Source organism: Zonotrichia leucophrys, chromosome 1A (genome assembly GCF_028769735.1).
Source record: "Zonotrichia leucophrys gambelii isolate GWCS_2022_RI chromosome 1A, RI_Zleu_2.0, whole genome shotgun sequence".
Lineage (NCBI taxonomy): Eukaryota > Metazoa > Chordata > Aves > Passeriformes > Passerellidae > Zonotrichia > Zonotrichia leucophrys.
In genome coordinates, this window is record NC_088170.1 from 63,393,413 (window position 1) to 63,408,863 (window position 15,451).

The 15,451-nt window shown below is 36.7% G+C and overlaps 1 protein-coding gene across 3 annotated transcripts in view; it reads right to left on the reverse strand.

Annotated features, from left to right (window-relative positions):
• Positions 1-15,451, reverse strand: part of SEMA3A (semaphorin 3A) — a 236,677-nt gene that overhangs the window by 62,602 nt on the left and 158,624 nt on the right. For all 3 annotated transcript variants that reach the window (XM_064702968.1, XM_064702969.1, XM_064702970.1), the window contains one exon: positions 5,254-5,347. In XM_064702968.1, coding sequence (XP_064559038.1) covers positions 5,254-5,347 — 94 coding nt within the window. The remainder of the gene's footprint in view (positions 1-5,253; positions 5,348-15,451) is intronic.

Genomic DNA, 15,451 nt, shown 5'->3' on the forward strand with positions numbered 1-15,451 from the left:
TTCCCTGAACACTGACACCATGAAATCACCAAGTGAACCTAGAGTGGCTCTGTAGCCATATGGTAGCTGTGAAAGTCAGGAGGGGTGAAAACATGATAGCGGAAAGGCGTGGAATTGAATGAATTCACAGCAGAGATTAGAGGCAAATAGACCAGTCATGCCCAGCAGGAGGTGTAATCAGAAGGGAAACAGAACAGCATATCATTAATTAACGATTTACCATTCTTCTGTGTCATTTTCAACTTTTTTTTTGAAGGGGAGACAATCACTTAATTATAGTTATTATTATGTACAGAGTATACAGCTGAGATTTTAAAGATCATAAAACCTTTTTGCCTGTGAAAAGGGCTTTGATGCTATGCTTAACCTTTCTTTAACCTTATCTTCATTTTCTTGTCTTTCAATCCCCAGTGAGTTCTGATAAATCAATAGAAATCAAAGGGGAAAGAAAAAACCAACAAGGGTAATTTTTCTTCTTAGTTATCAACAGATCTAAAGGTCAATCAGTCAAGAAAAAAAATCTATATTTAATACTATATGGCTAAAATTTAACAAAACGCAATTTGAAAATGAATGAAAATTATATATTTGAAATATTTAGAATTGTAAGGTTGTTTTGACATCTTGGTTTCTAACTTGATATATAAAAACCACTGGAAATTAACATATTTTCCAGGCTGGACTCAGCTCAACCCAAGAGGACACTACAAGGCTCTTGTGGCAGATACTTTTTCTTCAATGGTGACAGGATAAAAGTTTTGCCAATAACTGGCTTCAGTGTGTTTCAAATGAGGAAGGGTTTGTAGAAAACTGTCTGACCTTTCTGTTCTCCCTACTACAGCCCCTCCAAATTACAGTATACCTAAACCAGTGCCTGCAGTTTGAACTGATCTGCTGTAGTCATGCAAAAAGGGGATTTTGACTTCTTCCAGACAGAAATACCAAGGAATACCATTTATTTTTGTAAGGCTTTAGATAATTTTTGCAAAATTCAGGGTGAGCCTCAAGTCATGTCCCAGATGTGCACATCCTTTGAGTTAGTGCTATGCAAAAGCTATATGAGGATTCTGCCTCCTGTCTAGATAGAAGTACATTCATCTTTATTTCCCTGTGCATACTTTCTTTGGGACTGAAATTTACTCATTGCTAGTCTGGAAAATGATTCTTTAATGTCACAGATAATCTTCACTGTGTTACTTCTACTGTCAGCAGTTTAAAATGAAGTTTTATAAACTTTAAGAAGAAAGTGGAAATTAATAGTTTGAAAACTGACAAACATTTATCGAAGGGAAAGAATGAAGGAGAAAAAAAAAAGAAAAAATTAGTCAATTTGTATTTCCAGCCCAGCAGCACAAAGGAACCACTGTCCAGAACTAAAGGATGGCCTTGAGGTGTTTGCATAGGTAAAAAATATCTTTTGGACCAAAACCATCTATTGTAAAGGAGTAGCATGCTGACACACAAATGTAAACAGAGATACACATATTGACTTTACTGAATAAAGAGGCTGCAATTAAAGTTCATAGTAATGCTGATTTTTGGAGGGGAGGAACCCTTTACATAAACACAGAACTCTGAATAACTCCCCAAGGTCATGAGGTACAAAGACATTGAAAACCATGCAAAATGCATCTATTCGATAAATTGTATCTATTCAATAACTTGTTTCTATTCAGCTTTTAAGTAAGATTGCATTCTGAAAGAAAATAATTTGTGGAGAGTAAAAAACTGTAAACTTTCAAAGTATTAAGGAAGTTGAATGAATGAGGAATGAAGGCAATGTCACAATTGCTCTCAATGGTAAAAGGGTTCACAAATGAAATCTATGCTTGGTTAAAAGGTTTATTCACTAAAGTTAAGATTTTCAGACATAGAGGTGGTTTGACTTCACTTCTTTTAAAATCAATAACTAAAATTTCCCAGAAATTATAGTTATTTTAAAATCTTGAACCTCATATGTACTTGCTAGCTAATTTCTAAGAAATAGAGTACTAAAGTTCTTAACTTGTGAAAGGCCACTGTCTTTCAGATCATATTAATAGACATTTGGGAGCATTAAGGCACCTAAACTGATTTTTAAAAATGAAAGATTAAATAAAATCTAAAAGGAATTGTGAATGGTAAAAGAAAATAAAAGAAAAATCAGTGAGACACAGGAGCATAAAAAGCTTTGAGGACTCTGGATAACCAAAGCTTTTGAAAAACCCAAATGGTCATTTTCCTAAACAAACAGTTGTTGGGACAATGCCGCCTCCTTCTCTGAAGGTTTGTTTTTTTTCAACTCTCCCAGTAGAATTCCTTTAGTCTAACACATTCAGTGATATTTTCTCCTGTGATTATATTCCTTGGAAACCATGCTGCTTCTCATTTTCCTCCCACTCTGGAATACTCGTGAGTGGTGCCTAGGGATTTCTGGGTCTCCACATTTCATGCATTAGCCCACTCAAATGGAGACTGTTTAGTTAGCAGCACAGAGATGGGAATGGCTGCACAGTGTCTTACATTACTAGGAACCACTTGTATCATGTTCCCAGCTGGCATTTACTTTAGAGTAGGGCAGCAATAACCAACTTTAATGAACAACTGTTAAAAAAATAATGAAAAATGTCTGCAGGTGGATGGAACAAGGAATGTATGCTGGAAAAATATTGGAACAATTTAATAATGATGAACTGTTTATTTTCATTTTGCTTTAGTGTGGTTTTATTTTTTTTTTTTCAAATACTATTGATTTTTTTAGGAGAGAGGGAAAACTGAAGATCCTCTTTACACTGGTAAGAGTTTGTTTCAGCTGAAATACAGAATAGGCCTCCTGGGTACTAATGGCTATTTAAGACCTGAAGTTACTTTTTTGCAAATTAACATTTACGTTTTGCCCAAATTCCAGCATTTCACTAACCTAAAATTTACTTTCTAGTTATGGTGTCAAAAACATTGTCCTTCCACACTTTGCAAAATATCTGTTTAGTGTTTCTGATGAAGAAGAGAGATAATGTTTCCTTCCCCTCAGCAACCATCTAAATTACTCTTCTCAGCCATTTTTTAACTTTCCTGATAGTTACTTTCAATTATGAATTATAACACTGCATTTTAATGAATGCTGGGGAATTCGTTTACATAGCTGCCCTCTTAAATCTTAGATAAACCATGTTCACTAAAGAGGATAAATATTCTGTCATGTGAAGGGCCAGGAGCAGCTGAGTTACAGCTCAATCCAGTCCAGCAGTGTATTCATGTCCACACTCACTGCTTCCCTCCTGTGCTCCCTTCTTTGGACAGCAGCTGGACCAAACCTCTCCATCTCCAGCCATTGCTTGGCCAGTTCATCCCCTGTTTCTCAACTGTTTTGGGGATGGAAGTTATTTTGCCTTGGTTCATCATTTTACCACAAAAAACAAGGTGCTTTTGGCAAAGAGGAGTTATTTTTAGGCAAAGAACCAGTAGTGAATTTGGCATGCACCCTCTGCAATACACACTCAGCAGAAAAGGGCTGCAGTAAATGCAACATCATAACCAGTAATGCAGTGTGGCTGTGAGGCAACTATAAGGAGGCAGAGAAAGAAGGCTGCTCATGTTCAGGATGCAGAAATGCTAACTTCAGCTTCACTCTGAGTTTTGTGTGACTGAAGCAGAAATTTTTCATTGGCTTTGAATGCTTTATTTGCACTATTTTCTATTGTGCTATTACACCCAGTGGCTCTGAGGCCTGATTGAAAACAAATGATCATGCTCAGTCCATTCTTTATTAGAAGGAAATGTACATGGAGTGAAAAATATAGTGACAGGAAGTGGGCTCAAGAAAGCAAAGATGTATTAAAGAGATGAAATCTAAGCCAAGGGAAGTAAGATAATCATATTTGTGATGGACTGAGTGAAAAAAAAAAAAAACCAAGGAATGTGAAAAGCTAGATGCTGTTGACTTTGTGCAGTTGCATACCAGTTATACCATGTAATACTGGCTTGTCATCATTCTCTTCTTCATTGTATATTTAAAGTAAATAGTAAAGCTATTCACTTGAGAGTAGCTCTGTCACAAATTCAAGTTGCTTGAGGCACCAATTTATACACTGGCCTTTTACACACACTTTTTTTCCTCTCTGTTTGTACAGGGTACAAGTTGGAGCAAGATGTGGATGTCTTTCCTGTTTTTCCTGTTAAAAAGCATGTGTCCCCAGGTTAGCTCATCACCTGGGATCATTATGGGCTTCTAAGATCAGGAAATGAGGCACACTTAGGACTAAATTTTTGTTGCTGTATATTTTGAATAGCTTAATTTTTAAATGCAAAGTAAATAGAATAAGGACAGACAGTAAGCAAGGCCCTAGGCTAATAATATGGACAAAGGCCTGACAAAACCAATGTATCTCATTATGTGTCACTTCCTGAAGACTTCTGAGATATGAGAATCTCCAATTTTCTCAAACTATTGTTGGGTTTGAAGTTGTAATAGATTGCCAGAAAGTTACTTGTAAAGATGTTAAAGATAAGGTGGCTACACCTAGGCAGAGGTGTAGGGAAAGAAGAATCTGTTTCCTCCTAATTTAGTCTCATAAAACATCCTTTTGCCTTTTTTGTGAAGGTGAAGTAATAACAATGAACATATTTAATTTAATTAGATAAGTTAAATCAATTCGATAAATTAAATCAATTGCATTAGTTCAATTAGATTGACACAGTCCAGTTGCTCCGTATTTACATATTCCATGAAATGAAGTATTACCAATTCAGAAACACTTCATTTATTTATTTTTGATCTGGCCAGGAATTTAACTTTATTTACTGAAGATCTCTTCAGCTGAAACATCACCTTAGGGCCTGGAGCAGTGGCTGTTCATTGATCTCCAGCTTCCATGCAAGGTAACACTGGATGACATTACATTCCTTGGCAGAAAAACTGATGTAAGGAATTATTTATTCCTGCTCTCACTCAGCTCTCAGCTGTGCTGGTGTGACCACCAGTGTGGCCAGCCTGTAAACTGGGTGATTAAAATGCCTCCACCAAGATGTGAGAAGGAAAAACACTTAGCAGGATCAAGGTATAAAGCAGCTCTTGTGGCACCTGAATCTTGGTTTATACCTCAGGACATTTGGGTCAACTGTATTAAAAGTAAACCAGAATTGCTTTAACCTGGAAATAAATTGCACAAAACAAATGCCTATTGTAGGCGCTGCAAGGAGAAAAAAAAAAGCAGAACACTGGCAAATTATTTACAGTGAATGCACATCTCATTTAACTTGCTATGTGGCACCTACCTACTAAAAGTGAAGCTGTCAGCAGTTTGGGATCATAAGGGCTTTTCCCCCGCCCATTTTCAAAATGTGACTCTTCCATTCTAAAAATGTTGTCCTGTGAAATAAAAAAAAAAAAATTAAAAATTTTTAAAAATTTAAAAAGAAGGTAAAAACAACATTATTTCATTAAAGAAAACAAAGAAGCAATTTGAACTGTGTTCAAGAAGAGTGCAGTGTATGTGAGTCCCAGTGGGGTTTGTGGCTTCAGGGAAGTCCAGTTGCACTGGGTGAGGATCTGGTAAAAGTGCCCATCTCCTAATCAGTATGTGCTGAATGCTGGTCAAAGGCAAAAATACACATAAACAGCTTGTGTCTCTTCTGTTCCACTTCACATATAATTTATTTTCATATTAATTTTCATGGGTTTATTGAATTATTTTTGCTTTCACTGAGAATACATTTGAGTAACTGAAGAAGCAGGAATTTGAAACTTTTATCTAAAAAAAAGATAAAATCTATTTTTTACTGACTGTTATTTTCTGAAATGTGCCACCACTCTAGATTAGTACATAACATGGTGCAAAATTCTGCTTTTCCTAGCCTGAGTATATCCTCAAATTCAATTGCATCAGGAAAGCTATTATTATTACTACTACTATTATTATCAACATCATCATTATTATTATAACTACTACTACTACTACTACTACTACTACTACTACTACTACTACTACTACTATTCCTCGATACCTTGAGATGACACTTTTAAAATATACAGGCTGAGGGCAAATCATAGAGGAATATAAACCAAGATTAAAAAGGGCCTCAGTCAACACCAAGTCAAATGAGGTAAATAAATCCAAAGCAATGGGCTTTTCAGTACATTTAATTAATTTTAACAGGGGGACCAAGTCTGCCAATCAGTTTGAATAGTATGTTTATCTTACATTTTGCACTGAGGATAAAACCAGAAGAATAGATGCTTTGTGCACAGAAGTCTTCAGCATTCACAGAAGACTTGTGAAGACCTCAGTAAAACCTGGGATTTCCATTTCCCACCTGCATTGTGGTTAATTTTCAGATATCTAATTAAGTCAAGGAGCCCCAAAGAGAAGAGATCAACCTCCACCTTGGAAGCAGCGTCCTCCTTGGCTCCCTGCCTTGCCCATATTGCTCATCCATACAGGGACCAAACACAATTCCAAACTGTGTTATTTTAAACCCACTGTGTCCATGATTCTGTAAAGCCACAGCCTACAGATTTTATTACAGGCTTGTTCAATTACATCACACAAGCACGTATCTGTGTGTATTTATTACATGTTTTAGAAAAGAATGTGAGATGGATTTCACATTTCCTTCCATTCACTGAAGAAAAAGATGAAGGGAGAATGAACAGTTAGGAGGACAGCCCTCTATGGCTTATTGCACTGTCAGATAAAAAGGTTGGACACAGCTGAGTGAAGTTTGTTCCCAGAAAATCTCCTAAGGCATGTTCTTGTGCATGTTGCCTGCCTGATTATGTTTATACAGTCATCCTGTATCTGTAGTATCTGACACAGTATTAACATTTCTCTCTCTCCTGTTGTCTTTCTTTCTGTTTCTTAATAATCCAGACACATTCCTTGCTTCTCTCCAGTTTTCTGGTTTTGCTCCTTCTAACCAGAGATGAATAAATAATCAAATAGAAAAGCATTTCTGGAATTCTACTGTAGGGTCCATATCTAGATCTTGCACAATAAATAAAAGTAGTAAATTGATGAGAATGCTAAACCTCAACTGCAATAATAGAAGATGCCACTAATGCTACAAGCTATTATTGAAAAATGTTATTATCAATCTACATTTTCTTGGCATTTCTCCTTAGTAGATGGCAATTGCTCAACCTGAATACCAATTAATATCTGATAAGGCTACAGAGTCAGTGGCATGACAGTTAAAGCAGAATATATTCCCAAAATAATCCCATGTGTCATTATAAGACAAATAGGAAACAGATGTGGAAAGTGATTTGGTGTAGGAAGGATCTGATTTTTGACTGTATTCTTCTGGTTTATGTCACTGTAACTCTACTGATATTGCTGTGCAGAAGGCAAGAACAAGTGGAGACCCAGGTCAACCTAAATCAGAGATGATCTACCCTTCTCTTAGTGTTTGTAGAATAAAACATTTGAAATAAGAGGCCTGAAAGGGAAATCCCACAGTGTTTTCACATTTCAGTTAAAGAGCAATGAACAGACACAAACTGTAAGTTTTCAAATTTATGGGTGAGTAATAATGACAATAAATACATCGCTGTTAAGTGCCAAATAAATGTATCATGGTTAGTCTGAGACCCCAGGCAGGTCTGATAAACATGCTGTAGGAAGTCCAACCTGTCACAAATAGGGCAACTTGCCCAAACAGCTTTTTGGGTGCTGAAATCAATCCACCTCTATCTACAAACCCACAGAACATACAGGCAACAGAGGAATAAACTCCTTTCTACATACCACCTGCCATTTTAAAAGCCTAGGAAGCAATATGACTTGTGATAGATATTTGATCACACTAGTCACTTGTCTGATAGGTACTTCATCACACTGGTCACATTTCCACCCAAATTTCACCAGTCTGCCTGGAGATAGCAAAGAACAAGGCTCTGCTTTAGAGATTTAGGGGGTCTTTGGACTATGTGAGTGTGGCCCTCTTTGTACAGTACAGACACGAGGTGTCAGATGGAAAGAATACACACTGTTTTCAGAAAAATTCTGATCAGTTGTTTGTAATTTTGCTGCTTCTTGGGTTTTGCAGTTAATTGAATACAAAGAATGGTACTGTAGTGAGTCAGCAAATGCCTGAGCCATAGACAGCAAAACCCCCTCTGTATTAAACAAATGCTCAATGTTGCAAAGTTTTATGAGGGCTATTACAGAATCAAGGACAGGAATTCATGACAAAGCAAAATTGGCAGGTGGGAGAAAAAGTTTCAAGAAATGCAAAAAGAAGAAAGAAAAAAAATTCAAAGAAAAGCCTTTGTAACTCAGCAATTAGCCCAATTTATTGTCTAGACCCTTTCATTAGTTGCATTGGCATCCCAAAAGGATATTGCAATGTACTTCAAACCTTTTTTACAGATCCTTGTAGTTAAAACCTTGCTATGGCATGTTTTATGGGTTATTAAACACTAAGTTTATATCTCATTGATGCTTCTTTATAATCCATAGTAAAACCACTGAAAATGAGATTGTTTAGGTCTTGAAATTCCACAAACCCATAAAGACAACAACTGAGTGCTGGCTCATGGCATGACATGAATTGTTTCACCTAGTAAATGCCTTGCATGGAAGGAGATAATGCTTCTGGCTCCTTAAAACATATGTTTTCCTGTAGCAGACAGTATGATAGATGGCAAGATTTAGCCAAAAAGAACTACAGTTCAGTCCTGGAAATGAAGGAAAAAACTGTTGTGATTCCCAATGATCTGCCACTTCCAGGCTCCAGACACTCACTTCCAAACAGCTGAAATACTGAAACAATGCGTCAGATCATGACACTGAGTGGTGAGAAGACCTTGCTATCTGACTAGACATTTCATATCTTGGTATTGAATAGCTTCAGTCAGCCAGCGAGCCAATAAAATATTATATATATATATATATATATGTTTATGCATATATATGCTATATATACATAAATATAACAACTCTATACCTATTTATACATATATAAATAGGTACATATATACCTATATATATAGGTACATATATATAGGTATATATATACACCTATTTTTATATGGTATATATATACCTATATATATATATACCATATATATATGGTATATATATATGGTATATAGCTAGGTATATATATCATACATCATATATATATATACACACCTATATATAGGTGAGTATATATTTATTTATTTATTTATTTATTTATTTATTTATGCTCAGTAAGATAACCTCTTAAACATTTTTTCTTGTATGTCTGCCTGTACCTAGACCATCCAGTACTGTCTGGAAAACTTAAATTAGCTGTTATTGGCAAATACAGATTTTATTTCCCAGTTTAGTACTACTGCCTTGCAGGTGAACATGTGGCCAGTGATGAAGCACTAACCTATCATCCTAAGTCTGGACAGCACTGACGGCTGAATTTCAGGGGGATTTTTTTCCTGTAACTTTTCTGGCAATTCTCATAGAAATCATCCCAGAACTGCAGAGCTTAATGCAGCAAAACCACTGCTAGTCAATAATGAATAAACACAGTGAAAGCAAATGATCTGAAGAGACTTTGCTGATGGACTGTGTACAGCGACTATGGAGTCAGTACTGGTTTAAATTATTAGGCATGGAATGACAGCAGTGAAGCTCCCCAGCCATTCTAGTGCAATGGAATGAACTCATATCCTTACTCTGCTAACCCCCAAACCATAAATAGAAAAGAGCACATCTCCAGGGTATCTTTCAGGGGCTAACTGATTTCCACAAGAAGCTGCTGAACAAGGAATGGTCCAAAAACATGCAATGTGCCAAGAGCCTTAGTTTAATAAAAAAGGTGGAGTTGGTCATAGCTGTGAGAATTTTTGATGTTGACATGCTCCTTGCTATTTACACAGACTCTCTTGTGCTGTGAAGAAGTATTTTATAAAACAAACTGATCAAGGAAAAAAAAAAAAAAAGATAAATCTCAAAAGTAACACCCCTGACCCCAAACCCCAGAAAAAAATAGCTCCAAATGATTTCCAGAGTGCCTGGAGCATAACAATGCATCCATTGTGCATTGGAGGACTTTAAAGCCAGTGGCAATATCTCTTAACTGAGCAAGGAGTTGCTGGCATGGAAATATTTTGTTCTCTGCATTGTTCAGTATTGGAAAGTTCAAAAGGCAAAGCTCCACTTCCCGCTCAAGGGAAAAACTTTCAGACTTGCTAAGGTTTGGATTTCTCCCCTCTGTGCAGAGGATCAGTTGAGGTGGCTGAATTTGCTGCCCTGGTCACAGCAGAAGGCTTCAGGTCCCTCTGAAGGAGGAGCCAGAGCAGCTCAGAACTGCAGCTCCCAAGGGCAGGACCTCGTCACTGACCACAGAGGAACCTTCATATGAATTTAGGTCTGAGCTAAGAATGTTTCTGAAACGAACACTGCAGAGGCAGATGATTAGAGACACCTTAGAGACTTTTACAAAACAGAAATTTGATGATTTTGCTCTTTGGGTTTTTTTTTTTTTTTTGCCCCTTTTTTTCTTTTATTCTCCTGCCTTCCAATATATTAATACCAGTGAATTTTTGATTCACCCCTTGCCCATACAACTTTCTGTGCACGCATTAAATAACTACATCAAGGCTATTTCAGAGAGCCTTTTGAGCAAATTTCACTCTGTGAGAATTGATTTATTTATGAATTATGTTACTTTTCAAGAATAATTTTAAGTGAAACAACTGTGCAGGATATGGCTATGTTGTTATTGTTATTATATTTCCTATTTCACACTTAATCTATTGAGTCATGAAAACTGTTAAATATGAGCACTTTGGTTTCAGGTTTGGGAATCATGCTGTTACAGAACTTTTAATGAGAAACTTTTATTAAATTTATCCCCATGGAATGCTTTATTTTTAAAAAAGTGCAAGTGAAAATAAATATAATGTGAGAAATTATGCAAAAAATACAAATATTAAAACAAATGCAAATGTTGAGGCAAGTGGTAACCATTAGGGAAATAGGTGAAAAGTGATTGAAATAATAATGCAACTGCTTTAAATCATTAATTATTAGAAGAAAAAAAAAAGAATAAAGAATAAAGAAAAAAGAAAAAAAGTGCACACAGTGGGCTTCTGACTTTTAGTCTTAAGGCTCCATGTGCTATAAGGTTTTACCTGCAACATCTGGAGGACACTGGGCTCTGCAACACCTTTATTACATATTGTTTTTCCAACCTGAGGCTTAACAGGATTGAATTATGAAAATCAGTTTTAAAATCCTGTGGGAAATCACTCTCACTGACAGATCTTTAGTGAAATGGTGTTCCCAGAGAAAGGATTCAGCTTCTGAAGGACCTGGAACTGAAACTTTCTGGGATGGCTGCGCTGTACTGTGATAAAGGACACAGAGAAAGAACTTTGTTGAGGAGTATTTACCTGCAAAACTGATCAAGAGCTATGAAGATCTGCCCAGCTCTCCGTGCCTCCCATAGGCAGCTTGCTCAGCTCCCTGCTCACTCCAAGACCTCTCAAACAATCTCTGCATTAATCTGTGTCCTCTTCTTCAGACTCAAGAGATATTCTTTGCTCTATACTTGTAGATATTTACTGGAATTTTGGTGCCTGGAAATCTTATTTTTGAAATTAATACAAAAGAACTGTTGTGATGATGAACAGCTCCATGCTTAATTTCTATAGATTAATGAAAGAAAAACAGATTCCTGTTTCTTCTTTTATCCAAATACATCACTTCTACTGGAAAGTTTTCCTAGCTTCTGATCTTCAGAAGATGCCTTAAAATGCCTATTGCTTTTTAAGCCTAAGATGCTTAAAATTGTCTATTGACAATTCTGGAAAGCACAAGTTTTGAAAATCTGACTCCCTAGACTGAATTTGGACAACTCACCCTCTCAATAAGTGTCTTTCAGTCAATTATCAAACACCCCACGCTACTTTGCTTTCTTCTGAAATTAAATTTATCAATATTTATTAATTTACCATACATCTTTGCAAGAAGGGGAATGCTTTCTGTCTATCTATCTATCTATCTATCTATCTATCTATCTATCTATCTATCTATCTATCTATCTATCCAATTATAATCCAATGAATTTAATGAAAGGGAAAACAGCCAACTGGGCTGTTCAGGAACAGCTGGTTCAATCTATTCATTATTCCTAGCTCATGATCAGTAAGTGCTTCTGCTTCCGATTGGGAGAGAAACCAAGTGTCAATGTCAAATGGTGAAGACTTGTTCACACCTGAGCATACCAGTCTGCATACTAATATTGGTATTTATAGGAATAATAGCCACTTTCAAATCACTCTGCAGCATATGTAAATAAAAAGGAGGGCAGGCACAGTCAAACTGAGCAGCTGTTCAAAAAAGATACATGTGTTTCTGAACTTGCTTTTGCAATATTCTACAAACTAAATTCATCAGATTTACCTGACTTTCATGCAACAGCTTTTTGGGTTTGGTTTTGTTCTTCGCTGATGATGTCGTTTATCTATTTGCACCGATTTTAAATTTCTGCCTATTTGGGACAATGTGTTCTAATTCTACCGCAAATCAATGAGCGGAGATGAGTTTCATTGTAGTGTCATTATACTATTTATTGCTTTAGAAATTCCTGCAACTATAGAGTGATTGGGAAAAAAGAAAACAACTCAAAACAAACCAAACACACAGTTAACATAAATGAGATGTTAACCTTGACTGATTAGTAAAGACACCAAAAATGTCATCCCAATGGCATACCAGACACTAGATACCATCAAGGATATTGAATAATTCTCAGAGGACACTGAGAATTAGAATGCCTTTGTATTGCAACTTTCTGGGTTGTCAAGTGTAATACATCACCTAAGATGACTGTCTGGCTCATATAGGATGACCTCTGGAAATACAACCACCACACAATGACTGTCTGTTCCAGTCAGGTTGTTAAGTGGCCTGCATATGTAAGAAATAAGATATACAAACCTAACACCAGTACACGTAATTGAACTACATAACCTAAAAGTATCCATTCTTTAAGTGTGCTTATTCTTACCCCTAGCATATTTTCCATTAGAAACATTTGGAGCAGATTCTAATTGCTTTAGCAGATTCTACTATTATGTTAAATAAATTATTGGGCCATACTCTATTACATGATTGTACAAGTTTTCTATGGTTATTTTTAGCATTCAAGACCACTTCTTTCCTCCTTTGTCTTCTGGATTTCCTGTATGTTATTAGACTGTGGTGAGGTCAGGCATCAGAGGAAATAACAGCAGTGCTGACTCCTAGACCCAATGTTTTATGAATTACTGAGCATCAGTGATGTAATGGCAATAAATCTAACCCAGCCTCAGTCTTGTGTCCTGTTGTAAATAAATGAAGTTAGCAAAGGTGTTATTTTATTCAAGAGCCTTCCTGATGAGAACAAAAATGTTTCCCCCAGGGGATTGTTTGTAAAATTGCTTCTGTAATTAGGGTGCTGTTTAACAAGAGAAGGGTTCTCCAGTTTTCCTGGGGAACTTTCAGGCCTGAGTCAAGGATATCTTATTTACAACACAAAACCAACTGCAAATTAGGGAAGCAACAAAGAGAAAGGAGTTAGTCAAGTGGTGTTAACATATAAGCATATGGCCAAGATTTTCTAATTTCCCAAGTGATTTTGCACACTCACAAGTTGGGCACCCAATTTAAAACTTGCTCAAGGGCTCTGATTTTCAGCAAATACTTTCTTGGGCAATTTAAAATTCTGATACTTGGAGCTGTTAGTCACTTCTGAAAATGAAGGCATGTGTCTGCACTGCTTTTTATCCTACCTGCCTTTTAATTCCCAGGAAGAAGTCTCTAATATGAACGCATGACCTGAATTAAAGGCTTCAAAAATCTGACTGTAAATGAGTGACAGAATTAGGAGCAAGGCTGGAAGAATACAATTAATTCTTTCTCCCTAAAATAAGACCTTATGAGCATACTTTCAGAGAATTTGTGGCACTAACAAAAGGGCAGAGAAGTACATCACAGCAACTACTGCAACAACTGTTAAGCTTTGTTTTTGTCTCTAATATACTGCAATTGATTTGCAGCATTTCATGCAGAGGTCCCTATGCAGTGTCAGAACTAGACCAGTGTTTGACACATTCAGATTTTTTAAAAGACATAAACAAAGTCTGAAATACAGGAGCTGAAATTCTGACCCTTTGGGCAATTTTGCTTTTCCTGAGGCAAAGCTTAGATCTGAAATCTCTGCAATAAGCACATATCTTTCCTCTTTGTTCCCTCCACGTGCTTTCAGTGTTACAGCACCCAGACTTTCTGAAGCCTCATTTCATTTTCCTTAATTAGCAAGTAATAATATCGTCAAATTTTAATAACTGGTATTGCATTAGAGAACAATGCATTTGAAAAGGTAACTTCTATTGTGCACATGGAGACATAACTAACAGCAGACATAATTATAACCTCTCTCTGTGACAAGTTGCAATTATTCCTCATGGCTCTGTGTCTAAGAGCAATGCATTTCTCATACTGGGTTGGGGAGGGTTTATTAAAAAAGTGAAGAATGTTTGATATTCTTTTCCCAGTGCAACAAAAACTTCATTGACACAGTAACAGATGGATTTAAGTGGTTTTGATTCAGGGTGACTGAAAAAAGTACATTAAAATTCACTTCTTTATTCACTATCTTTCCTGCTTTTCTAGCACCCAGGAGTCCCCAGAAGGGGAGAGAGTCAGTGACACTGGCAAGAATATTTGACACACTCAGCTGGTATGTCTATGTATATGTATGTTCATAAATAGGACTGCACAGTGTCAGCAGGGCTAATCAGCATCCAACCAGGAAAACCAATTACTGATATTTGTATTTTTGAAGAAGAAATGCAGCCTTTCATTTAACAGAACTTTGGCTCCAAATCCTGGCACATTATATACTATGGTGTAGTGTAGTGTAGTACAGTATAGTTTAGTATGGTTTACTACAGCATAATACAGACTGACTTTGTTGGTTAAAACAAACTGACAAACACATGAACTGGGGGTTTTTGGGCTGGTTGGTCTTTTGGGTTTTTTTGACAAAGAAAGCTGGCATTCTGATTACTTCATTTTTCACCCCCTCCCCACCAGACCACAGACAGTGAGGAGTGGTCGTGGTCATCAAGTGAGCTATGCAGGATCTGTGCTCTGCACAGGGTTAACACCACAGCACTGAACACCACAGGCTGGTGCCATCCCAGATGTGCTGTGATTCCTGAGAACTTCATGAGTGTCTTCTCTGGCCCTGATCTCAGAGCTTCAGCGTGGAGCCCACTGAAGTCACAGCAAGGTTCCCCTCAAGTTCAGTGAACACCAGAGGAATCTTTCTCATATCCCTTGCCATGTTTACATGTTAACTCGAGGTCATGGCAAATCCTTCCAAATGAGTATGAATTAAAACAGTTGTTCTCCATCACCATCAATTTAAAAGGTTTGAACTGATGAATACATGATTCCTAAACCTGCATCTGTAACACCACCACCCTTCTGCTTTTTGT